General features: G+C 46.3%; 2 protein-coding genes across 3 annotated transcripts in view; one reads left to right on the top strand and one right to left on the bottom strand.

Moving 5' to 3' along the window:
• Nucleotides 1–1429: 1429 nt before the first annotated feature.
• SHOX2 (SHOX homeobox 2) lies at nt 1430–6321 on the bottom strand. 2 transcript variants are annotated; one of them, XM_072867788.1, is made up of 5 exons: nt 6057–6321; nt 4561–4769; nt 1985–2042; nt 1811–1899; nt 1430–1741 (listed from the first exon to the last, which is right to left on the bottom strand). In XM_072867788.1, exons 1-5 carry the CDS (start codon nt 6319–6321, stop codon nt 1430–1432), a joined length of 933 nt encoding a protein of 310 aa, XP_072723889.1. The 2 variants fall into 2 exon arrangements, with proteins under 2 accessions (XP_072723889.1, XP_072723890.1); XM_072867789.1 differs by having other exon boundaries at nt 1430–1681.
• A 938-nt stretch (nt 6322–7259) lies between these two features.
• Nucleotides 7260–26783, top strand: part of RSRC1 (arginine and serine rich coiled-coil 1) — a 180430-nt gene continuing 160906 nt past the window's right edge. Inside the window, exons 1-4 of the mRNA XM_072868510.1 lie at nt 7260–7297; nt 7363–8298; nt 17086–17274; nt 19819–19944. Coding sequence (XP_072724611.1) covers nt 7260–7297; nt 7363–8298; nt 17086–17274; nt 19819–19944 — 1289 coding nt within the window. The remainder of the gene's footprint in view (nt 7298–7362; nt 8299–17085; nt 17275–19818; nt 19945–26783) is intronic.

Below are 26783 nucleotides of genomic sequence, written 5' to 3'. Positions count from 1 at the left end.
TTAATATTAACAGTACCAGAGGTGACGTGAAACCGTCCACTAAAACGTTACCCTTGTCAGTCAGTAGGTCGCAAAGTGTCTTAAATTCATTACTTGGCACTTATTGAAATTCGTGACGTCGAAAATGGATTAAAAAAGGTGAAGCAAACCTGAGTGAAACAAAATACATCGTACTGACAACAAACGTAATGAAATAACAGCATCTTTTTTTCTTTTTTTTTTTTTCCTTTTTTAAATAACTTAAAATACACTAGAAAAAATATGGTCAATATAAATAATTTTGTTTTCATGGAGAACAAATAGATACAAAGCCCGTCCATACCAAAGTTTGCGTAGAAGAGCTTTCCCTCTGTCTTGGCAATAGGCATGAGGGTCTGATGGCAAACTGGGATAACAATCAGCGACTGCAAGGTACCCCAGGTTAAATAGCGATACGACTTTCAAATAATAATAATAATAATAATAATAATAATAATAGTAAAAAAAAAATCACAAGATTACGTGAATAGATACACCTTTATGAGATAAAATGTAAATGTTTGACAGTCAACTATCAATTCACAAGTTATAGCCAAAATAAACTTTGTTCGTGTGTATCAACATATTTTACATGTACCCAGTACCTCTTATTGGAATTTGCCGTTGTGTAAAGTGGTGGTTGGGAATTAAATACTCTCTTTTATTAGTATTTTTCTTTTTTTTTTTTTTTTCCTTTTGTTTTTGCCCTCAGGACAAGAGAGACCCAGCAAAGGGAGGCACGCTCCGCTCTCCTGATGCTTTCCGCTCCCTTTTATTTCAGAGGTGGGACAGCAAACGACCAACAAAGATTTAAGAGGGGGGAAAGGTAGTGCTTGATCTCCCTCTCTCTTTCTGCTTCCCTCCGAGATTAAAAGAGAAAGAACCCAGCCACGTTTGGTTTGGTTTGGTTTGCCTTTTTTTTCTTTTTTTTCCTACTAAAGATGAGGGTGAAGTGCAAGTGAATCAAAGGACTCCATCAATGAAATTACAAAGACATGCAACCCGGAATGCTGCTGGAGGAAGTATCCCGGACAGTTTCCCATTAGAAATTCGCAGAGAAATCATTGTCTTTTTTTTTTTTCTTTTTCTTTTTTCCCTTTTTTTTTTTTTCCTCTCTTCGTCGTCGTCTTTCTCTCTTCTTTTTGTCGCTATTCCAGACGTGGTTGTTAAACTCAAGTATCTGATGCAACGTGAAAGGAGGCCCGCCTCTCTTATCAAATTTCTTGTATTAAAGTGAACTTCGCAGAAAAAGGTCAGTTTCAAAACCTGTGAACTTCCCAGCTGCGCGTCTAGTTCCTCTAATTCTTTAAATAAGTATATATCTCCCGTCAGTTTCTCCTCTCCCTCGTCTTTTTTTTTTTCTTTTTCTTTTTTTCCTTCCTTTTCCCCCCCTTTTTACTTAAAAAACCGGTCACAGCCCCAGGGCGGCGGCGTGTTTCTTGGCCTTCAGGCGGAGGTCGGCGATGCTGGAGTTCTTGCTGGTGGTCTTGGCGGCGGCGGCGGCGGCCACCACGGAGGCGGCGGAGGCGGACTCGGCCAGGGTGGCCAGCGGTAGCCCGAAGGGGGGAGCGGGGAACATCATGTAGGGTGCGTGGGCCAGGTGCGGGTGGAGGTGGTGATGGGCGTGGGCCACGGCGCTGTCCAGCTGCAGCTGCGCCTGAACCTGCCGGGAGAAGGGCGGTGCGTGGCAGCGACCCACCCGCGCCCGGCGGTCACGCGTGTCCTCTGGGGGTGGGGGTGGGGGGGTGTGGGTGTCCCCCACCCGCCCACCCGCGCCCCGCCGCCCACTTGCCTGCTGGAAGGGCATCCGCAGCGCGCCCACGTTCACGTAAGGGGCCACCCGGCAGGCTTCGAACTGGCTGGCGGCGCCGATCAGCACCCCTGCGGGAGGCAGCGGCAAGGCCGTCAGCGTGGGCCAGCCCCCCACCCCCACGCGTGCCCGACCCACCCGCGGCACTCCAAGTACCTTTGTGGAGTTGGTTTTCTTGTTTTCGGCATTTGGCTCTTCTATTCTGGAACCAGACCTGCGGGGAGAAGGGGGGGGGGACACACACGACAGACAGATAGACAGACACACACAGACAGGGGACACGGGCGTCACGGCCGCGCTGCCACACCGCCGCGGGGAAGCCGCGAAGAGACCAAAAAAAAAAAAAAATTTAGAAAAAAACCCCCAAACCAATAAACCCACCGAGAATAAAAAACCCGGCAGACAAAGAAACGCGGCTGCGGCAGGGGCTGGGCTCCCTCCTCCCGGGCGGCCCCCGCTCCTCAGCTCCGAAACGCAAAAGGCAAGGGGGAAAAAAAAAAAAAGAAAAAAAAGGAAAAAAAAAAGAGTCAAAAGGTAGAGAAAATGGGCATTCGCCGAGCGCTGGCTCCGGGGAAAGGACTCGCCGAGCCCCGGCTTCGTCCTCCCACATGGGGGTCCCGAAAGACCGAAATCGCCCCCCGCTATCCCATACTAACTGGCGATAATGGGTCTGGGTGTTCGCAGCGTCAGGCCTGAGAAGATCGTGCTCATTAATAAGTAAATTAATTAGCTTTATCTTCAAGAAACACTAAACACCGAAGAGTTTAACGCCTCACTTTTTTTTTTTTTTTTTTTTGGGGGGGGGTAATTACTGTCATAAAAGCTTCGCCACAAAGAAGTTTAGGATTTCTCTGTTCCTCTATGCAGTGGAGTGTAGCACAGGAGCGGAATAATTGTCTCTTTATCATGATAATCTAATTTGTTTCCACAGCAAAGGCTGCTCGTTAGACAAGAAGATACTTTTACTATTGGAAATGGAATCGTTGAAATAAATTTCCAGAATAAAGTTCTGCTCGCTTAGAGAAGAAGAGGGGAGGGAGGGAAGGAGGGAGAGCGCGGCTTAAAACATCCCTGTCTAAAGACAGACCTCTGCACCGCATCTCAGAAGCCACATCCACCAAGCAAGCCTTTCCCCCGCGGCCAAAACAACAACAACAACAACAAAAATGTCTTTTTTGAGGTCTTACTTGAAGAGACAAATATAAATGTGAATTTCCCCCGCCCTGTCATTTACTTCAGCCAAGGAAAATCTGCCCAACAGCCACGTTCGCCCTCAGCCTCCCGCGGAAACGCACATTCCGTAATTTACACATTAGTGCAGATGCGAAGCGAAAAAAAAAAAAAAAAAAAATTATTGCAAAGCGTTTTCCGGAAGGATTTAAAGGGTTTAATCTATGTAAATCTCCCAAAGTTATTATGCACCCCGCCATTTGCCATCACGGGAGCGCGGATTACGCGCCGCCGCGCTCTTTGTCGAGAGAAGAGCCAGCAGAAGGAAGCACCTCCCTTCCACAGGCTCCACAGCCAAGTTGAAGCCCAGCAACTTTATTTTCTTTGGTTTTCTTCACATTTGCTGGGTGTAAAACAGGCGGCCGCCCCGGCGGAAAAAAGAGCGAGCGGGAAAATGAAGGGGTTTGGGGGTTTTTTGTGTGTGTGTGTGTGTGTCAGGTTGCGAGGACAAAAGCTGCTTCTTAGGGCTTTTAGGCTCGACGGGACCGCTCTGTGTCCGTCCTGACCCTGCCAGAAGCTGCAGGGCAGCCCGGGGAGGGCTGCGCACCCAGGGCGGTGCAGATGGCGGCCTGCGAGCCCAGGGATGGAGGGGGGGTATCTGTTACAGCCAGGCTTCCCAGCAGCTGCAGCGGTTAGGGGCCTGAATCTGCTCCATGTGTTCAAACAAATCACGACCATCATTTTTTCTCTTCATTTATTGTTAGAGCGGAAATACACCGGAGCAGCTACATTTGCTCTCCTTCGAGGAGTTACCTTCCTCCCCAGCCGGGCAAAGCCCGGACCCTTCCTCACTCTTCATCTCATCCCGAGAAAACTCGCAGAAATCAGCCCAAGGAACCGATTTGGCAAAAACTTTGGGAGGGCAGCCCGAGGTTAAAGGCGCAGGTTAAAGCAAAGGAAGCTGTGGCTTCTCGGTACGGGAGAACGCTTAAAATAGCCTGGTTTTATTCCCGACTTTTGTTATTTCGTAAGTCTGGACAAAGCCGGTCCGTCCACTTCGCTCAAGATTTAACAACTACGACGACAAACGGACTGTAATTTTTTTCTTTTTTTTTTTTAATCTTCTTTTTTTTTTCCACCTAGCAGTTCCTAATTTAGTTTACGGTCACTACATCTATCAAGGTAATGGGTACGTCCGCCCGGTAAGCCCTGCGCCCGGAGCAGCCCGGAGAGGGACCGCAGCCTACGCCGACAGAACCGCCGCTGTGGCTCTTGCCGAGGCAGAGATGAAATAAAGGCAGAGATGAAAGAAAACGCGACAGAGCGGGGGGCCGGGGACTTGCGAGGAGTCCAAACCACAAGAAAGCCCGGGGAGGCGATTTTACAGATTTGCTGGGTGCAGCTCGGCGCGGGGAGCCCCCCTCCTCGCTCTGACAGCCTGTGTCAGCGGCGGCGGGGACGGGGCACGGCCGGCTTTTCCTGAGCTGGCCCCTTCCACCGTGCACGCACACCCACGCACACCGGCACCCACGCATCCCCGCAGCCGGCCACGGCTTGGCTACCTGCACCCTGGCCTCGGACAGCCCCAGCCGCTGGCTCAGCTCCTCCCGCATGAAGGCGTCCGGGTAGTGGGTCTCGTCGAAAAGCCTTTCCAGCTCGTTCAGCTGCTCCAGGGTGAAATTCGTCCGGCTCCTCCTCTGCTTGATTTTCGTCTGCCCTTCGTCTTCCATTGCTTTCGCATCCTCCTTGCGGTCCTTCAGCTCTGGGGAGACTGGGCACGACACAGGCAGTCAGACAGGCGGGGCGGCCGGACGGGGGACCGCGGGGCTGGGGGGGGCCGCCCAGGGTGCCGGCGCCGGGCGGGAGGCAGCCAGGACACCGGAGCTCGTCCCCCCGCCCGCCGCTCCCCGCCGCGCCGGGCAGCCGGGGGGGGAAGCGGGCGGGAGCCCCCCGGGGCCGGGGCAGCCGGCAGCGGGGCCTGTGCGCCCGGGCCGCGCTAGGCCCGCCTCGGCCGCTGCCTTTCCGGGCCCCGCCGCTCGGCTCCGGTAACCGCTGGCCGCCGGCGGCGGGGAGCGGGGCCCGGCGGGCCCGCAGCGAGCCCGGCGCCCCGGCCCGCGGGACGGCTCCAGCCCCGCTGCCCGCCCGGGGGACGCGCAGCAACAGGTCCCCGGCGCGCTCCGCCGGCCAGCGCGGCCCCTCCGCGCCCGCGCCCGAGCCCGCTGCCTCCCGCGGATGTTGTTTTCGTTGTTTAATTTTCTGCCAGAGACGCGCCCCGGGCCGGACCGCGGCCGAGGCTCCCTGCGCGGAGCCCCGCGGGACCTGCGCGCCCCGGGGCGGCCCCCGCGCCCCGCTGCTTAGCGCCCGTGCGGTCGTCGGCCCCTGCCAGGGATGCTCCGGCCGCGCCGCGCTCCGCCGGGAACGCTCGTCCGAACAAAAGGGCGGCAGCCATCCGCGGGTCCCCGCGCAGCGACGGGGACGGGCCCGGGCCCTGCCCCGCCGGCGCGGCCCGGCTGCCTTCCCGCAGCCGCCGAGAGCGGCAGGCGGCCCCGGTACGGGCGGCGCGGCCATCGCCCCGGCGCGGAAAACGGGCGGAAGAACCGCGGGGCGTTTGTGAAGAAAGCCGCCCGGCGCGGGGCCGGGGACGAGCGGCGGCAGCGCGGTCCGGCCCCACGCGCGTCCGCGGCCGCGCAGCCCGCGCTGCCGAGACCCGCGGGAGAACGAACGGGCCCGCGTGTCGGGGCTTTCGTTGGCAGCGCGGCTTCCCGTGGGATGCTAAACAGGAACAGAGCGTGTTACGGGCAAGTTAAACGCTTCTTTAAATATTTTAATATAAACTTCGAGGCTGGCCGCGTATCCCCCGTGGTCGGGAGGACACGGAAAGCCGCCCGCTAACGCCTGCCGCCGCCGAGCCCCTTCCACCCGCGGCCGCGGTCCGCCTCGCCCGGTGCGCGGCCATCGCCCGCTCCCGCCTCCGTTCCGCGCGTACCGACCCCGACGGGGGGCAGGGGGGGGAAGGCAGGGGAAGGAGAGGAGGGGGAGCCGCCGGTGCCGCCGTTACCGTCGCTGAGCTTGGGGGTGGCCGCCTCGGCGGCTCTCTCGGCGGCGGCGTCGGGCTCCCGCGGCGGGGACCGCCCGCCGCCCGCCCGCGCCGCGGGGCTGCCCGCCTCGTCGCGGCCCGGTTCCGCCGCGGTTCCGCCGGTCTCCCGCGGTCCGCCGCCGCGCAGGGGCCCGCTCTCCAGCACCTCGCGGTAGGTGATGAGCTCCTTCTTCTCCTTCGCTTTGGGGTCAAACGACTTGGAGACAAACGCCGTCAGCTCCTCCATGGCCGCGGCTCAGGGGCGCGCTGCCCCGGCTCCCCGGGCGGGCATCCACGGGGCGGGGTGGCGGCGGCGGCGCCCCGGGCCGTGCCGTGCCGAGCCGTGCCGTGCCGAGCCGAGCCGTGCCGCCCGACGTGCAGGGCTCTCGGGGTCTGATAGCGAGGCGCGATTGAAGTGGCACTATTTATACTTTGCAAAGCCTGCCCCTTGTTCCCGGCGAATTACCTCCCCTCGGAGCTCTGAATGGACCCCTTCTCCGCCGCCCGGCCGCGCCGCCCGCCGCGGGGCACTGCGGCCAGGGCCCCGCCGACCCGCCCGCCCGCCGCCCGCCGCGCGCTGCGCCCTAATTAATTTAATTAGGCGCGGGCCCGTGCGCGAGGTCCCGGGCGAGCGCGGCGCGGGAGAGGGGCCGAGCCGCGGGGGAGTGGCCAAGGCGGGAGGCGGGGGGCGGAGGGGGGGGGCGCGCGCAGGCTCCGCGCCCGCGTACGGCCCCGCGGGGGTCGGGGCGGGTCGGGGCGGGGGGCGGCCCCGGCCCCGGCGGGGGGGTGCGGGGGTGCGCGGGGCTAGGGGCGCTTCCCCGCCGGGAGCCGGCCCGGCCCGCGGAGCCGTGGAAGCGTGGAACCGTCCCCGGGCGAGCAGCGGGGGAGCCGGCAAAGTTCCTCCGTGGACGCCCAAATCCGCCACGTAAATTACCGGCTAATTGGCAGTGACAACTACGGCCGTATCATTAACGTTTTCTCGTACGGCGAATTGAGGCATCAGATTAGAGCGACTTACGCTCTTTATTGCTAATATTGTTTTTCCTTTGTTGCTTAAATCCCATTAAGAGAGTACTTTCGTGGGCCGAAGTCGTCTCTTTTACACCTTCGCGAGAATTCTAATAAATTATTCAAAATTGTTTAACTCTTGCTTGTGTATTGATTTTTCATTTGACCTTTGGAAAGATGACTTTACATAAAAGAGCGTTTATTTACTCGAGCAGGTACCGTATCGAGGATGCAATTAGCATGTCTTCAGATCCAATTATACACGCCTCGGCCGCGATAGGCAAGGATCTGCTCCCACTCCGTTTCAGGCGGCAGAGCGGGTCGAGCCGCCGGTGAACCGGTCCCGCTTCTCCCCGCCCCGCCCCGTCCCGGGTGGCATTTGCGGTACCGGGGGGATCGGACCCCGGGGTCCCGACGGGAACAGACCGGCTGCCGGCGAGGAAGATGATCGTCAGCGGCTCCTCCGTCCTTATCTTTCGTTTATCCTCACGCAACACTTCGCAGCTCCCGTGGCGGGGAGCGTGCGCCCGGCAACTCGCGTTAAACTACCCACGTTTCGCCAAAAGACAGAATTAAGCGCAGGCATTACATCGTTTCGGTGCGTTTCTCGCCGTTGCCCGGCGGAGGCTGAGCTCGGCCCGGCTCGGCGGGTCGCGTCCCCCGTCCCCCCCCGCGGCTGGGGCGCTCCCGTTCCCGGGGCTCGGCCCGGCCCCGGCGCCGTGCCCACGCCGCGGGGGGAGCGCTGCCCCTTCGGCCACGGGGGCGGATGTCAGTGCCGGGAAACACCGGCCCTCGTTAATCACTTGGAGCTGAAACGAGAAACCCTCCGCGCCGCTGTCCGCCCCGCGCCGCCCGTCACCCGCGGGGGAGGCGGACCGCAGCGTGCCGGTAAGTCGTCGCGGTTGTCACCACGCTGCGGACGGCGCGCCGTGGGCTGCTGCAGCCGCCCGTGGGGCAGCGGGGGCCCCGGCCCCGGCCCCGGCCCCTCGCTCCCCGTCGCGCCGGGTGCGTGGGGGCTCGCCCCGCCGGGGCGGCGAGCGCGCCGCATCGATTCGTCGGCGCTCGGCGGCGCTGCCTGCCCGCCTGGATCAGCTCGGCGGTGGCTTGCTGCTGCCTGCCCGCCGCCCAGGAAGGCGCTGAGCTCAAACCGGCAGCCGCGGCCCGGCGGCGTCTTCGCTCCCGCGGCCCGGCCCGGCCCGGCCGCTCCGCCGCTCAGGTAACGTGGTGGGGCCCGCCGGCAAGCCCACCCCCGCCAGCGACGAGGCAGGGCGCCGCGGGCCGCCGCCGCGGGGGCCGGGCGCGCCTTGCGGCCTGCTGCCGCTCCCCAGGGCCGCGGCGCGCTGAGGGGCCGCGGCGGCCCCCGGCTGCGGGCCGGGGCGGGCGGCGGCGGGGCGGGAGCGGCGGCGTGGGGCCGGGCCCGGCCGCTGTTGCCATGACGCCGCCGAGGCCGGGGCTCCCCGGGCCGTGGCGGGGCCCCAGGACGGGCTCCCGCCGGGCTGCGGGGCTCGGCCGCTGGGCCCTACGGCGCCAGGCGTGGAAACGCTGCGGGTTGCTTCCCCTCCCGGGCCTCCCGCCCTGGTGGTGGGGGTCCCGCCAGTGCCGGGCTCGGCTTCCCGGCGGCCTGGCGCTGCCGTGCGCTCCGGGGCGCGGGGGGCTGCGGGCCACGCCGTGACCGGCTGAGGAGCCTGGGGGGGAGGGGGGGGTGCGATAACCCCGGCCATAATCGTGTCCGTCTCTCCTAGGAGGAGGCTCTGAGCGCGTGTGCGGGCGGAGGAGCGGGTAACGTCTTGTGCGGGGCAGAGAACAGCGTTGCCAAAGACCTTCCGCTGCCGCCGGCAGCGCCGAGCAGCCGGCTAGGGAGCAGAGCAGAGCCCGGGGTGTGCTTCTTCTGCCTCTGGTCGGATTTCCCGGTGCAAACTGGCACGGAGCACTAGGAACTGCTCTCCTCCCGGTCTTTTTCAAGTCTCTTTTGTCTCCCGCTGTGTACTAGCAGGGCCCAGCTGATGCGAGTAGGGAGCACGTAGTATCTGTAATGGATGTTACTGTCCCTGGCACCTGCCCTTGGAATCCACTTGATATTTAGATTCATAGGATGATAAGATGAAATTATGTGTGTAGAATCTTACTTTCCCAGCTCTTGTCTGTGAAAGTGTGGGTAAAGAAGGTACGCGATTTGGTTTCTTCTGTATCTGATGTGCTGTTTCTAGCAGCAGTCGTTTTAGGTATTTTCATTTTATACTTCAGCTAAATGCAATTCTGGGTGCTGCTTTTTCAGATACGAATGAAACTTTTTTTGAAGAGTTTATCTCTTCTAATGATCTGAGATTAATTTTAAACATGTTTTTAAGTCGTTTAGCATGCTCGTATACGCCATGAGTGAGGAAGGTGTTTAGAACTTGATTTAAAAGAAATACCAAAAGCTGCATCATGAAGTTCAGGTAAACTTAGTTGGTCTGTAAGCTTATTCTGAAAGTTGGTTACTTGGATGAAATGCTGATTAATTAATGTTCTTAGTGAACTTACTTGGGTTGATCTAAAATAGGAATGTTTGGAGTTCTTATTGCCTTCAAGTATGGAAAATGTAGTTATGTGGTGAAGTTAGGTAGTTATGTGTGTGTAGTTATGAAGGCCAGTTTGTAGAATTAAGAACTACTGAGCAAAAGATGGCTTGTGGAGGCCAGCTCTTAGTAGATGAGCACCATGATAAGGTTTGAGGCCTTTCTCTGCTTTGCTGTTGGTGTCCTGGATGACGGTGGACATGTGATGTCTCCTTAAGCCTAGTTCTTCCCACATTTAACTTTGAAATCTAAAGATTTGAAGCTGAATTAGGGAATACTATTACTATAAATTGCTCATTCATGAATTTGAATTGAGACAAACTTTCTTCAAGTTCAAAATTAATGATTTTGGAAAATAACTGTTGATGTAACTGTCCAAGAGGACATCCTTTAAGTAACCGGGAGACAGCGTTGTGGTATGTTTGGTGTCTGTGGCTTCTTATTCCTATGGGAGAGATTGTAAGAAAGGAACTGAATTCCTGTGATTCTTTGATCTCTAGACTTTCTTCTGAGCTGACCAGTCATGGTAGCTGTCTTGGTAGATGTGATTCAGGTGTTCCTCCTGCAGTGATCTGGGAACTTGGTGAAGGGAAAGAGGCACTGAGGGATAAGTATGTAAAATCAACAACAGCAGTTCAGGTTGCTGCCCTCTTAAGAACAGCCACCTTATTGTTTTTTCTGATCAAATCTCTTCCTCTACTGAGAGCAATTTTTCCGAATTGCAGAGCAGGGAGAGTTTCCACATGACTGCAAGCTTGGTGGAGGTGGATACAAGGACACTCTTTGATCTGTAGCCACACAGAAACTGACTGAGAGGGACTTCTACCCTCTGCCTGTTTGTGGTTTCCCTTTTTTGGGGAACAGCCTTGCCATTAGTAACACTTTGACTGCTACTTAATAGCTAGTGAGCATGTTTGTGCAGGACTTAGAATAAATTTTATTTCAATTAGCCTTGTTCCCTGGCTGAAGCTCACCAAGTAGCAACTCATCCTGACTTGTTGGTTCTCTCCTATAGATGGACTCACACAGTTCAGTAGGAAAGGAGATATTGAGGTGGTTGCAGTATATTTTCCATCAATGCCATTATGATGGGTTAGAATTTCTTAAAGGATCTTGTTTGTAGAGGTGCTACATAAACCGCGCAGGTGGTTAGTCATTATTGCAAGTCTCAAGTGATATAATCAAAGTCTCTTGGTAACTGACAAAAATAAATTGTTTGGATTTGATGCTGAACAAATGTGGAGGTTATTTTGGCTTCATCACTTCTGGCTGATTATGGTAACTAGAGATTATATTGTTTAATTGGATGCTGTGCTCAAGGTGTAGTCTGCTGCAGTAATGCTTACTGGATAACAGCCTCTGATTAAAAACAACCAATTTTCTTACAATTTACAACAGTGAATACAATAATAATTTGAAACTGATGCTTGAAAATATGTATTGTGCACTTGAAATAATTCTAACAATCTATGAAACAAGATTGAACGAGGTCAGATCAATGAATATATACTTCTTACTACATTTGAAAGTGTACCTTACTCTCTTTGAATAGGTTTTCTAGAGAAGTCTATTTGTTTCCTATGTCATCTGTGTTTTCTTTACATTGTTATATGCAGGGTGGGAGGTCACTTAGCTGTTTGCAGGTGAGCTTGGTACTACTGTTTGTAACTTTGCCAAATGTCAATAGTTGGTTTGAAATTTTCGATGTTGGTGTTTCTCTTGGCAAAACGCATGTATGAGAGTATATGCTTTGTTTTCATTTCAACCAAAGTGTTGCGGCATCAGTTCTCAGAAACAAAACTTAAACAAAAATTAACTATTAAAAAAACCCAAAGGCCTGGAGACCTGTCTTTTTTGATACTCCAACATGCCTGGGCTCCAGAATGGGGACTTAAAATTCATCAGGTCCAGCTGTTAGTCATTCCATTGCAAAGCTGTTCAATTTCAGACTAATTGCAAGCCTTCAAAACATTGAAGTTCACAGACATTCACTAAAGTCTTCAAAAATACTTAAGTAGCTGATGAATTTGATGATGATATGTTCCAGCTCAGGCTTCAGCATGAGTTTCCATGTAGCTGCTGTGGGTCCTCATATCTTGAGACAGAATCTTCTGAATTCTGAGTGTTCCTTTGCTGTTTGACCAGAGTAGTTTGATCTAAATTCAGAAGTAGGTGAGGGAATATGCTAAGAGTGGATGAGAACCACGCAGGAGGAGGGTTGGGGCTGGGTGATGGAAAAGAATGAGCCGCACTGATGTGATGGTCTCGTGATGAGACTGTCTCCCCACGAACGCCTGGGATGTAACCCAGGTTCTAAGTTCATCTGAAACCATTCATTTGGTGTTGGTGCTTGTTAATATGGCTTTCCTTCCTCCTCCTAGTATTGCTCCATAGTCAGGATAGAACCCTCTTGTGTCTCGCCAGGCACTGAGAGCCATATCTTCTGCAGTGCCTACACATAGAGGGGTTGGCAGAAGCGTATCCCCTATTGCAAATACATATGGCTTAACACTTCTGTCTGAGAAGTAAGGGTAAGGAGCCTTAAAAATGGAATTCCCCATAGCTGTAAGGGTGAATTCTCCTATGTCACTCCGTTAACTCTATGGTACAAGTTTTTGTGGTGGATCTACAGACTTTGTATGGAAACAGCCAGATAGGAAAAACCCATGAGATTCAGCATATGATGCCATGTAATGAGTCTTAACTTTTTCTGTTTGCCTTTTCTCGCCCCCACCATTATTTTGCTAATTAAGGTTCCCCGAGTGATCTGAGTTCTCTTCTGTGATCCATAGGTACTATTATACAGTCCTGTTTGTGGAAATGGCATATTCACTGGGTTAAGAACTGGCTGGATGGCGGGGCCCAAAGACTGGTGGTGAATGGAGTTTACCCCAGTTGGTGGCCGGTCACAAGCGGTGTCCCCAGGGCTCTGTGTTGGGGCCAGTTCTGTTTAATATCTTTATCAATGATCTGGACGAAGGGATTGAGTGCACCCTCAGTCAGTTTGCAGATGATACCAAGTTGTGCGGGAGTTGATCTGCTGGAGGGCAGGAAGGCTCTGCAGAGGGACCTGGACAGGCTGGATCGATGGGCCAAGGTCAATTGTATGGGGTTCAACAAGGCCAAGTGCCGGGTCCTGCACTTGGGCCACAACAACCCCATGCAAGGCTACAGGCTTGGGGAAGAGTGGCTGGAAAGCTGCCCAGTGGAAAAGGACCTGGGGGTGCTGGTCGACAGCCGGCTGAATATGAGCCAGCAGTGTGCCCAGGTGGCCAAGAAGGCCAACGGCATCCTGGCTTTTATCAGGAATAGTGTGGCCAGCAGGACCAGGGCAGTGATCGTGCCCCTGTACTGGGCACTGGTGAGGCCGCACCTCGAATGCTGTGTTCAGTGTTGGGCCCCTCACCACAAGAGAGACATGGAGGGGCTGGAGCGTGTCCAGAGAAGGGCACCGGAGCTGGGGAAGGGTCTGGAGCACAAGGCTGATGGGGAGCGGCTGAGGGACCTGGGGTTGTTCAGCCTGGAGAAAAGGAGGCTGAGGGGAGACCTCATAGCTCTCTACAGCTGCCTGAAAGGAGGGTGTAGAGAGGTGGGGTCGGTCTCTTCTCCCAGGTAACAAGTGATAGGACCAGAGGACATGGCCTCAAGTTGCACCAGGGGAGGTTTAGACTGGATATTAGGAAATTTTACTTCACTGAAAGGGTTGTCCAGCATTGGAAGGGGCTGCGCAGGGGAGTGGTGGAGTCCCCATCCCTGGGGGTATTTAAAAGACGTTTGGATGAGGTGCTCAGGGACATGGTGTAGTGGTGGGCTTGGCAGCGTTAGGTTTACGGTTGCACTCGATGATTTTAAAGGTCTTTTCCAACCTATACGATTCTGTGATTCTATATGGACCACTGCTGACCCACCAGAACAACTCTTCCGTCCATCAGGCTTCACTGGTGTGGTCAGTCAATACTGGCAATCCCTTTTCCCAGATCTCTTTGGGAGTATGGAGGGAGTAGGCAGTCATCAGGGAGAACACTAACCTCTTAGAGGTCTTGATAATTGACTACTCTCAAGTGCTATGTTTATAAGAGGCGTCTTCACAGGAAACTGTGTGTTGTGTACTGAAGGGATGGTCTAAAAACCCCGGTGAAAGATAGTGCCTGCCAGAGAAGTTTGTCTGCTGCCTGTGTACGTTGAAGATATCCGTGTAGGAGACAGCTACCAGGACTCGGCTGCACAAATTGTTCCAAGATCAGCAGTCTGCTTCTGGCAACCTCTTTTCCAGTGGAAACTCTAGAACGTGTAGAGCATCAGTCACCCATGTGCCTTTGTCCTGTAGCTCATCCATGGTAAACCCAGTGCTCCGGCAGCTCCTGAGGCTCAAGTACGTGCACATGTGCTGTAGGGCTTGTCCTGTAATAGGGAAGGGCCATGGCATGTAGTTCTTCTTTGGTCCTGAAGACGCAAAATTGAGACTTACATAATATGTTTCACTAGTTTTATATGCTGCTTAATCCAGTTATATGCCCAAGTGGGGAAAAAAGCTGATGGCAAAAAAAGGAAGTTAAACAACAGACGATATATATGTTGAAGTGTAACGTTCTGGCTCATAATGATATCCACATCAAGTGGCGAATATCTCGGCAGAAATGTCTTTTGTACTCTTTGTTTCTCTGGTCTCTTCCATTAATCTTGCTGTCATGAGCTGTGGTCTGTGAGCTTTTAACTTAAAATCTGTGTATTGTAGTTTCATCTTTCTGAGCAGTTCTGCTTATTTTAAGTTTGAGATTCAGGTTCATGTTCATTTGAAGATTGTTCTATCAGTATATATTTGAAGAGCTTTATTTTACTGTTCAATAACTGTTAGCACCTTGGAGCTCTCTAAATCTTTTACTATGAGGGAAAAAAAATAAAATGCACAAGATGGTGTGTTGATATAAATCGGCATTCCTCTACAGAATTGTAAATTAAAGTCATAGTTCCTTAAATGAGATGAAATAGTCTGCAAGGTACTGCCTCTGTCTCTTTCAAAATTGGTGCGGAATAACTTTAGTGAGGTGGAAGAAATAACTTCATTTAAAAAATAAATTCTCTTGCAAGGCAGTTCATCCTCCTAAAATTTTGCTGGTTTAGGTGCACGGAGATTTGCTGTTTGAAGTTGAATATTTCAAAAATGCTTTCTTTAGATTGTTAGCTGAAGGACCAGTTCTAAAGTGCTGAAAAGAGAAACCATTGAGAAGTGAAGTAAATATATAGGAGGATTTACTGCAGCAAAGCTTAGTCACGGCTAATTTGTAGGCACTCCTGGCTGCAGGAGTGGAACTGATGGCTCCGAGTTGCGTCCTGAAGAGCCGGATGGAATCCACAGAGATTTGGCTACATAGGAATGAGTTTACGTAGCTACTGTTTTGATTGTGGCAGTAAGTGAACTCCGGTGAACATCAAAGAAAATCCAGATCCTTCAGGGACTGCCTTGTATTTTGCATTAAGCAACTGTTGGATAAAATACGGAAACTCTCCTTGAAGTAGATGCCAGGTCCAGAACTTGGCACTTTCCAGGAGGATGTCCCTTTGACTCTTGACTTGTGCTTACTGGAGCTTCCTTGCCCTGGCTCCGGGGGTCTGGCAGTCCTTAGGAGGAGCTCCAGCAGCGTGGGAGGAGTGTGTCTCAATTGAACCTGCATCTCTGACATAGTCTTCAAATTCTGTCAAACGCAGCATTGTCTGTATATTTATTGTACTTTGAATGTAGCCTCCTGAAAAGCTCCCTTGGGAAAGCTGGTCACAGTATGCTGACTTTGCAAATCCCATGCCTGCTTGGGTGTTTCGATATGTCACTGTAGGACTGTAGCAAGTATGATTGTGTGCAAAACAGTTTTAGCTGTCTTGGGAACGTGAGGCTGAAAATGTAGGTTTAAGAGACTTTGTCTATGGAACTAAACATGGTGGGGTTTTTTTTCCTTAATCATGCATTTTGACCAAAAGGCCGAGCGCAATCAAGCCTTTTATTTGCTTGTAAACCTTTTGTGAATTTAAGCATAAATGTACTTAATGGTGAACTTCTCTTTTGTTCTGTTTTCAGTCTCTACCCTGGCAATTAGGGTCTGCTGCCTAGGTGATAAAAGGTGTGAGGAAGGGCAAAAGTTTGCGTGCAGAAAATGAACAAGTTCAACCTGTTTATGCTAGAAATATGAGGACCTGTAATATTTCAATGTTGGTTAAAGACAGGTGATATTGTGGCAAAATATATCTGAGATGTAGCTGTTGATATGAATGTTAAAGAATTATGAGTTCCTGTTTTCCCAGCGCAGAAGTAGCGAGGGAGCCTTGAAATAACTGTTTGTTCTTGGGAAGAGGGGCTGTTACTAACTGCCATAGCTGAAGTGTACGTGAAGGGGGGTCTGGAAGTCTTGGGTAGATAGAGCTGATACTGCTGGGACAGAAACATAGTTTGAAAGCATTATGCACTTTTTGCAGCCTGAGAAGTCAAGAAATACAACATTTCTTTAGCTGTGAAGCAATGAAACTGATCTCTTAACAGTTCCAAATGAAGATGATAGTCTTTGCAACAATTAAATGAATGGCAGGCTTCCCCATGCCCCTTTTTTTTTTTTAAATCTGTTATCAAAGTCTGTAAGCTTTGTCCAAGTAAACACATTGGCAATCAAGAAACATTTCTGAAAGCTAGTATTTATAGGTCTGATTGTGGAACAAAGCAATTTAAAGTTGAGTGGATCTAAACTGAGAACCAGAATCGACCTACTCTAGTGTAAATTAATTTAAAAATAACTTCCTAGAATTTTGTTTCTCAATGCATGTTTTAGTTATGACAAGTAGGACAAAAATGTATGTTATTTTAATTGCAAACCTAAAAACACATGAAGTGAGTCACATCAGTAGCTGAAATCAATAGATTGCATTCTATTGATCGTGTAAGTATTATGGATCTTCATTTATAGCTGTAAATTTAACATATTAAAGATGCTGTACCACTGGCTGCGTAGCATCTTAGTGAAATATTAGGTATTAGAAGTATCTTGTACATTACTCCCCAAATTTCTGAAAAATTAGTATCTAAGGCAAAAACATACAAATAAGCTAAAATGAAAATATGTTCTGATGTATAAATGATTTTATCGGTGCATTTATCTGTTTAAATGGTTGTGAAATATCTTTTGAGAAAATTTACAACAAATATTTGATACCATAATAAATTAATTCAAATTTGCTGACAGCGTAAATTTCAAGTTACTTGGTAACATGAATTTCTTGACGTCTTATATTAAAATCTTGATTTTTATTTTTTCGTGCAAACCACATTTTCTATTCACATGATAACTTCTAAAATGGTATAATGATATGTTTATTTATACATGCACTATGTATTTTTTATATATATAACAACGTAACGTAGACATGAAACTTTCTTACAGTTTAGAATTTTTGTTTTTACGTAGTTTAAAAATGGGACGCCGCTCCTCAGACACAGAAGAAGAGAACAGAAGCAGAAGGAAAAAGAAACACCGCAGGCGTTCGTCTTCAAGTAGCTCCTCAGACAGCAGAACATACAACCGTAAAAAATCTGGAAGGAAATCAAGGTCACGGTCTCGAGATCTCCAGTCTCGTTCACATTCTTATGAGAAAAGGTGCATTTATAGTAATTTACCGTCTGTTGCAGTTGTTTACAAATCGGGCTCTTTCATATTATGGTACAAAGCTAGAAGTGTTTGAATCCAATGTATAGTCAGTTGTAGGTTGGAATTTTATAGCAAAGTTTGCTGTGAATCTTGGAAGATGTGGCATTATTTTTACTTAAATTTAAAGAAAAAAATCAAAGTCGCCACCACCACCAAAAAACCCAAAACACCTTCCCCCCCCTCCAGGAATACAAAACCAGCGTATATGCAGATCCAAAGGTAATTTCCTTATTAAACCAAACAAAACCCAGCCAACTAAAATAACTTTTCCTTTGTCCTCCTTCTAAATAATGAATTTCTAATCTCTTTTTGGAAATGTAGTCGTTCATATATTAATGGCAGTTGGAAAAGTAGTTTCAGCTAGCTGTAGCCTATTCTGTGTTACTTTTTTCTGTTGTAATAAACCGAGTAAGTCTTTCCAGACAACAAGGTAGACTTTCTCAATAGAAAGACTTAGGGTGATTTTACAGTAGGCCTATACATTTGCTGCAACAGCTAGTTTTCACCATTATTCCTGCTATTTTTTGTGTGTACAGAATACGGTAGTCAGCCAGATCATGTGACTATATCTACCAATTTTTTCTTGACCTAACATCATATTTCCTTCATCGAAGGCCCCTTTCAGTACCTGACTCTTTTGGATAGCCTGGTTGTCTCTGTCTGACTTGCGGTGATCCTGGAGTCAAACTGAACACGTGGTGGTCAGTTTATTAATAAGTGGAGCTGGAAAACACTCATTGTGTCTAGCTGCACTCTAAATATATTAGAAAGTGCTCCTGGCAAACCTTTCTTTAGCTGGCAGAAGAGTGTGTCAATGAGGGGCAAGTTGGCTGGTTGTGGGGGGTTTCTTATTTGTTTATTTCCATCCTCCCTTTCTTCTGTTCCTGCTTAGCATCTGCATGCAGCCCTTAGGGGACACAGTGAGATGACATGGGCTTCGATGCCAACAATATGCTGATGACATGCAGCTTTATGAATCTCTTTAGTCCAGTGCAGGCATGGCTATCTCGCAGATAAAAACAGAGCTTGAAGGGAGATTAGAGTCTGGACGAAGACCAGTTGACTTAAATTGAATCCAGAAAAGACGAAAGTGTCTGCTTTTAGGATCTGCTTGGCACCTTTGCTTTGCCCTTAGTTTAGGGCATTTGCTCCTGGCAGTTAAGTCGCTATTACACGCTGGGCTCCTGCTGGATTTATCCCTGACCCTTGAGAATCAAAAGCAACACTCACTAAGATTACTCTTCATCTTTGTTTAGCAGGAGCTTTTTCAGATGAAGACCTGTTCTTTGGTAGTTAACCTATATATCTTGTCCAGTTTGGACTACTGCAGCACTACTTGTATGTAATACAGCACCTTGTCCCTTATGCTAGATAAGCACGTATCGCATTGACTGCATCCTGAAAGACAGAAGTGTTTCTATGCGGTGTTATATTTTAATATTAATCAAACATAATAAAGGCCAAAAATAGGGAGGTTCTCATAAGGATTGTAATTGTTATTTAGTTAGCTGTTAGGGACATGGAGAGGAAATTTTAAGATTAAGACTTGGTAGGTATCCCTCTCCCTAGTTTTGGGATTAGTTGGTTTAATTTATGTATTTATTATCTATTCTTTCACCTTTCTCCTATGTGTATAAGAACTTATTCTTTGAATAAATGAAATGGGGAGGTTGGGTGGGAGGGGAAAGAGAAGATACCTTTCTGAGTCCTGACTGAACTCAGAAGCAAACTTCCAAGCTCAAATGGAATAAATGAACACTGATTATTTGATTACTAATAGTAGTAAAAAGAAAAAAAGAGGGGGGGAGGGTCTGTCTACATCAGAGCAGAACAAAGATTGCATGTTATGAAAGCTGAGATAACAAATCTGTAAGGTTATATATACATAAAATCTTTTTAGGTGTACATAATTTAAAATACATTTTTATGTTTACATTTTATATATGTACATAGTATGACTGGAAGTAATTGTATAGAGTAGCAATGCAGGAGTTAACATTTCATGAGTTTCATTTTTAGCGCTGGAGTTGTAGTCCTTATCCCATATGGTGTATTTCTGTACAAATCCTGCTGAGAATGTAGGTTCTAAATGTTTCTTCAACCTTAGATTTGGCAAAGAGGGAGTGAGTTCTAATGAGCTGGTCATGGGACTAAAAACCACGGAGAGCTGGGTTGTGTTCCTGGCTTTGCCCTTGAGGTATTGCATGATTTTAGGCAAATCAGTTAACTTCTGTTTCTCCTTCTGCCCTTTTTCTGTCTGGAGATGTATATTTTAGAATGTAAACTCTTTAAGACAGGCATTGCCCATGTGTATGCGAATTACTTATTACAGTGTAATAGTGGTATTTGAGGCTTTTACAACATGTTATGGTACAAAACCCACAGGTTTGTATGTCCATTTTAAGTAAACTGTTAGGGGTTTTGTTCCTTTTGTTTGTTTTAGTTTTTTTTTTTTAGAAGCAGTAGCATACTAATAGCATGGTTTTGTTTTAGACGCAGACACAGATCGAGCAGTAGTTCTTCATATGGTTCTAGAAGAAAACGCAGTCGTAGCCGATCAAGGGGCAGAGGCAAATCCTACAGGTCTCAAAGATCGAGATCAAAAAGTAGAACAAGAAGGTAAGACTCTTTTCTAGGAAAAAGAATTATTATTTCTACTGTAAAAATACTCCTTTAAAATCATATAGTTACTAAGTTTGGAATATATTAGAAAAAATGGTTGCAAGTGATCGTCTAAACTACATGTCACTTGAAACTCTTCCTAATTTGAAATCTTTATGCTGTGCTTTTGATGTACTAAATCTTTAAATTACACTGGTGGAACTGTTGGTTTTGAAGATAAGTTATATGTTTTTCATTTGACCAAGTGCAAAAAAACATTAATAGAGTCACCATGGTTTAGCTGTAATCATCTGAAAACTTCTTGTGGATTTTTTTGGATTATTGATTTCTGTAACTCCCATGCATAACACTGGCTCCCTGAAGATCTGACTGAACTGTTATTTTCTCATCTGTATTTCCCTTGGAAAGAGATGAGTATTTAGTTATGCAAATTTGTCTTAATATTTAAAGATATCTATGGTGCTGAATTTTTTTATAAATTGGATTGTGACAAATGGATATTTTCAATAATAAACATAATTTAAATACTTAAATCTTAGATCTTGCAAATTGTATTATAAAATTGGCTTTATACTTTTGTAATTAAAAGAAGCTCAATTTTTGTGTTTGTGTATTTTTCAATTAAAAAGTTTGACTAAAGTTTATCCCTGGATATCAGAATTACTCTTAGCATTTTCTATTGCATTTAAATTAATTACTGAGTGTATCGGGCAGATCAGAGCTTTTTTGGTATGTGTTTACAGATCTTCAGCCAGGTAATTTTGTGTACCTGCACCAAGAATTTAGTAAAACATGTTATTTTCATATACAAAATCAGTAGAGCTGTTGCCTTTAAGAGTTGAAAAATTGTTGTTGAAAGATGTGAATGTTTCACTTTCTTATTTGTATTCTCTCATGACGTATTCACAGCTGTTCGTTATAATAGTTGCCTGGACACTTATTGCTACAGTGCCTTTGCAGCAGCAATTTGGTTATTTAAACTGTCTGATCTCTCTCTGAGTATACTTACCATCTGAGCTGTAGACCCCACGTAAGCTACTGCGCTGTGTGTAGAAATATTCCTCTAAATACCCACTGTTTTGCTAACAAAATCAGTTTTAAAACAATGAAATGTCAAAAGAAGGTGAAAATGAAGGTGTTTTTCAGTAGGTCAGATACTCAGTATTAGGAAATATGATAACCTGATTTAACGATCTCCGTTTTATTGTAATACGTATAAATTGCAGGTCGCATTAGACATAGTCTAATGGTCATCTTTTCCAAGGGGTTTACTGATGTTAATTGTCATTGCAATATATGGAAATTATGCACCTAAAAACTTTAAAAACATGATTCCTGTTTATTTCATTTTGTGCTAGGAAATATTGTGTATAAAATGTTTTATGTGTAAAATATACTGGCTTTTCAGTACTATAGCTACGAAGGTATAGCTGCACATCACTTTAAATGGTGTTGCTATTCACAGACATGGTTCTTCAGGGAAAATATTTATAAATAACATCCTAAATTATAACAGAAGAGTCTTTTGGCCTGTTAAAAGCATAAAACTAAAATGTTAAAAGCATAAAACTAAAACCAACAGGACACATTGAATCCTTTATTGTGATTTTTTTCCAAGTCTGCTCTCAGCTGTAATGTTATGCTGAGAAGCCATGGATTAATCTTATTTCTGGAGAAGAGTTAAATAGGTTGCAGAAAGCTGCTACTAGAGGCCTGTGTTTTCCCTGTTTGTTAGCGTTGAGGTGGTCGCAGCAACGCTAAACAGTTCCTTTCTTTGCTATCTCAAAATCTGTCTTGTGCACTCGATCGACGGTATGAACAGCTTTCCTAAGAGGGCTGAGTACATTTTCATTCTTCAGGCTGGAAAAGAGATCGTGGGGAAAGAGGGAATGTGATGGAGGGGTATAAAAAAAATAAAAATGAATGGTGTGAAAAGATGATTAAGGAATGAGTGTTTCCTGTCTCCTCCAACGTAAGACCTGGGGCAGGCTTCAAGTGAATGAAGTCAGCTGGTGGCCGATCCTAGTCAAACAAAAGGAGATGGGTCTTAGGTATCGCATAATTAAGCTGTGGAAGCCCTTGCTGTTGGAGGTTGTGGATACCAGAAGTTGAAATTAATTAAAAAAGCAGTCAGACAAGAACAATCCATTCAAAGCTGTTAAATGTGAAGAGGCAATATTTGTCTTTGGAAATGTATGTATTTGTAGTGCTGAAGTGGAATTTTCATAAGCATTTGGCGTCTGTAATTCATTCATTTTTTTGCTTGGGGTGGGGCAGCTTATTTTCATATGACTTTTAAAGATAAGTACTAAAGAAAACACTTACGTGAACTAGGTAATAAAATGATCAGAAGTAACTCAGGCAGCCACCTTGTGTTAGTGTAGTAAAGAGTGCGCTACCTGCTAAAGTGTTCTTGTTGATCTCTAACTTCTGAATTGCCAGTGGCAGGGAGTAAAATCTACTGACCTACCTGGAAAGCAGCAATATGAGATACCAGTGGCATAGAGGGGATCTTCCCTTTCTTGCTGTATTTGTAACGTCACTGTGGTACCTCCAGAGTACCACCTTTAGGACGTGAGCAACCGTGATTTCCTCCCCCTCAATGGGAATGGGACTGACACTAGAAAACTAGTTTCATATTGGAGGTTAAGATCCACTACATGGTATCTTTAAATCACTGGATTTGGTTTTGGTATAAGTCACGCAGATGGCACAAATTCTGTATCCCATAATGTCTTTTCTCCCCACAGTCCCCCATCAAATTAAGATATTTTGGTTTTCAAGGTAGTGACAATGTTGGTAAAAGTATATGTGGCTGTAATATAATTTTTTTTAATCACTTCTCTAACATAGGTGTTTTATTTGAGTGTATGATTTACAGAGCTCCAACTGTGCAAAATACTGAAACATCAAGTTTTAATTTGAAAAGTTAGATTTTTATAATGACATGTTTCAAAAATATTTTGAGTAGGTATTGTTTGTAGCCTAAAATGATTTTTTTTGTACTTTATTTTAGAAGATAAGAAAACTTGTGCATATTAACGATTTTATTTTAGATGCATTTTTTAGAGTAAAAAAAGTGGGGCTTACTAGTAATGCTATAAATTTAAAGCTGTCCTACAGCAAGATAGTACAATGCAAATAGGACTTAATAAGATCACAAACTGAATTTCAGCAAAACAACCAAGATTTACATTAAATTAGGAATTTTAAAACCGATTTAGTTTGTTTTACTGAGCATTTGCTTAATAACATTTTGCCTTCTTGCAATCTTTTTAAAGACAATAATTCGTCTGTGAAATGCAGGCACATCCGCGGTAGAAAAATTGAAAGCAACAGCTCACTTTCTGAAACCACACATATAGTGATATAAAGAAATATTTCAGCTCTACAAAATTTAATAAATCATCCCATTTCCTAATTTGATCATATTAGATGCTGATGTGGAAGAAGCATTTCAAATACCATCTCCTCATTAATATACATCAGTCTGGGGAATAGAATGGAATACTTATGCAGAGATGTCACAGTTACTGTTTCTTAGTTTACTAAGTGGAACAGGTTGATGTGATACTGGGTGCTATTTGTCAATGTCTTGCTAAAATGGTTTGGGTCGAGTTATGGAGTCCAGAAAGACGGCGGCTGATAAATCAAAAGTGTATTGAGTGGACAGGAGGCAGTGATTGATACTGTGACAGGATATGAAGAAAGGAATCTTGATACAAGCATGCATGATATTGAATATGAGAAGGAAAATGGCCCTGGAGTATGGATATTATTCAAGGAAATGAGAATAATAATATCATCTTGAAATTATTGCTGGCTGAAGATTAGGACAGTTCTTATTAGAATATTATGCTTCTCTGGAATGGAGAAACTCAGATTTCATATAATTTCTGTGTGGATAGAGTCTTGTTAATATTTTTAGAGTTTTCACTGCAATTGTTCTGCAAGTTAATCGTATATGAAAATACTTACTTTACATCAGAGCTTGTAACGCAAATCTCTTAATTCATGTAGCTTTAAATAGAATTAACCAAAAGATGTTAACCTTTATTCCTTGATTTCATACAATTCTGTGATTATAGAGTATTTCACTATAATTTCCTTTTAGTATGCAAGTTTGTTTTTATTGTCTGCCAAGTGCTTTTGGCTTTTCCCTTTACATTAAACTGAAAACTGCTGCCTTGAAATATCTTTAACACAGTTCAACTTAAAGATTGACACAATAGCAGCTGGTACATCTATACATATCTAAGAAGAGGAAATACCATGTGTAGAGTAATCCTGTTTGTAGAATTGATGCCTTTGGACTGTCACTGAAGGAACTGTTTGATCAGTGTGTTGTTTTTTTTTTTTTTCCCAGTGTGTGGGTACATGGTTACATCTTATTTCTTTACCATTCTTCCAGTCTAATTGATTTACTATTGAAATGTGTGCATCTTATTGCAGTCCAGTGGCAGGGTGACCTACTTCTTATGGATGGCTTTGGAATAGACTTGGTTTTAGGTACAAAAAAGCAGCTTGTTGACAGAAGTTGCCGTTATCCTAGCAATGTAAACTAGAATTAACTTACATTCAACCCTCATAGCTTGCCAGAATTCTTTGTGTTTAGCACTTATAGTTTGTAATATTTAAAAAATAGGGTCCTCTAGTCATGCAGAGAAGTGCAATGTGAAAAGGGTCATTAAATAATAGTAAAATCCCACTAATTTCTTTAAAGTAGGGCTGTGTTGGTGTACATACTGAATAGCCACGTTCACAAATGTAGTGATCTCTACAGATAGTGTAATTTGCATTGCCTGGTTCATGACACACAGTGATGATGGAATTACAAGAAAAGACTTCCCCACCATCCCTTTCTGGATGCATTTTCAACACCACTGCTTCAAACAGAAATACAATACTAGACAACGCTTACCCTGAAGTTAGAGATTCTGGCCATTGGGTTTGATCTGTTCTGCAAAAGGTCATAGCTTCATTCAGGCACTTATTCATGGCTGGGGCAAGCTGTAAATCCTTGCTATGTATCAGTTGTTTACCTGTCTTCTTTATAGCATCCCACTGTATAGGGAAGATCTTAAGCTTTTTACAGATTTCAGGTTTTAGTACTGGCAAGGGTCAGTAATCTTTTGCCTGAGGGTTTTTTTTTTTTTGGTCTTTGAGAATTTCCTTTTTTAATATCTTCTGAAAAAGAAATCCAAACCATTGCTAGGAAATATTTTAGTGAAGAGTCGATATTGCACAATGAAATGTTGTTTGTAAGACTTTTCAAAGATATAAACAGTATTATCATTGAATGCTTTTGCATTTGCATTACTTGGAATGGTGAATAGGAATGGGTCTGTTTTCAGTTACTCTCTCTTTTTTCCATCCATCATATTATTTTAGGGTGGTAGTGTTAATGTGTTCGGCCAGGGTTTTAATTTGGAAAGCCCCTATCAGATCTTAAAGCTGATAACAAGCATTGGGTCAAGACGTAATCTACACTAACTTGTGTTCCAGCCTTCCTTTTAGTTGCAGACTGTATCTGTCTGTTCTGGTTAGCACACGCTACTGGATAGCTTCTAATAGATTACAATGTAGAGTTTGAATTCTGAACAACTCCAGGAAGAATTTTCTAGAACAGCATTGGCCTCAAAAGAAAATAAAGGTTCTTAGGAGAGGGGAAGATAGAAGGGATGTGCATTTTGAGGTAGACATGAATGTCAGCAGCAATGTGTAGTAGAAGAGATAATGGCAGATAAACAAAGAGCAAAATTGTGAGGGGCCTTGCAAATTAGGCTGAGGGTTTATGGAGGAAAAGGAGGAGATAGAGGAGGGATTAATTAAAAAAAAGAAGAAGAAAAAAGGAGAATGGAATGGCTCAAATAATGGGCAAAGATCATCACAGAAATAAGATGAATTGCAGTTATGTGGACTTAGACTGATTTTCACGAATGTTGTGAAGAAAGACTAAATTTAAACATGATGCAGATGTATGGATTAAAGCGGAAGTTGGTTTCAGTAGAGTAGAGCTCTTGCCTATGGGAATAAGCATTACCATAGGTGATGTTAGCTGTTCTGGGGAAAAGGGAAGGCTTAGGGAAGAAGGAGAAGGTTTTCTGACTCGGCCATCCTACAGACATCAGGCAATATGAGTTTCGTTGTCTGATGGGAAGGAGATGGAAGGAATTAGGAAGGGAAGTTTGAGTAACAATAGCAGTGTTGACTCAGAGCAATGAGATAGCTACGAGGGAAGGGAGAGGGTACAAACCTGGCTTTTCTGTGTATCTGCTGTAAGAAACAAGAAATGACAAGACAACTGTGAAGAACCAGGTTGGGCACGTGTTGTCAGACAGTGTTGAGAAGCTGTCTTAATCTATCAAAATGCTTTGGAAATACCTGCTTTGGAAATGGATCCACGAATTTTCCGAAGGGAAGCAGATGAAAGTCCTATAAGAAATCAAGCAATGCTATTTAATCAGAATATTTCTTTTGAAATATTTCATTATTTGTTTTGCCTGGTAGTAGCTACTGGAGTTACTATTCTTTTAAAGTGTTGATCTGCTGCCTAGGATATTTTTTTCTTCTGTCCTTGCTACAGAAATTAACACACTCACATGCAACCAGCTGTACAGACCCACATAACTATGTAAGGAATCAGTGTAAATATTACATGTTGGTCTCTCTTCTTACTGGTGGGGAAGGGAAAGTTTGGAGTCTTTAGTCCATTAGAATGTATATTTAATTAAGATATTGTAGTATTTCTTTCATTAAACTTCAAATAAAGGCTTGGGGCAGGGAAGAACTAGTGAATTAAATTGAGATTACTGAGTTTGCTCATTTGCTCATGT

The sequence above is a fragment of the Ciconia boyciana genome, chromosome 7, assembly GCF_034638445.1.
Source record: "Ciconia boyciana chromosome 7, ASM3463844v1, whole genome shotgun sequence".
In the NCBI taxonomy this organism is placed as follows: domain Eukaryota; kingdom Metazoa; phylum Chordata; class Aves; order Ciconiiformes; family Ciconiidae; genus Ciconia; species Ciconia boyciana.
Note: the sequence above shows the minus strand (reverse complement) of the source record. Positions and strands in the feature narration are given on the sequence as shown.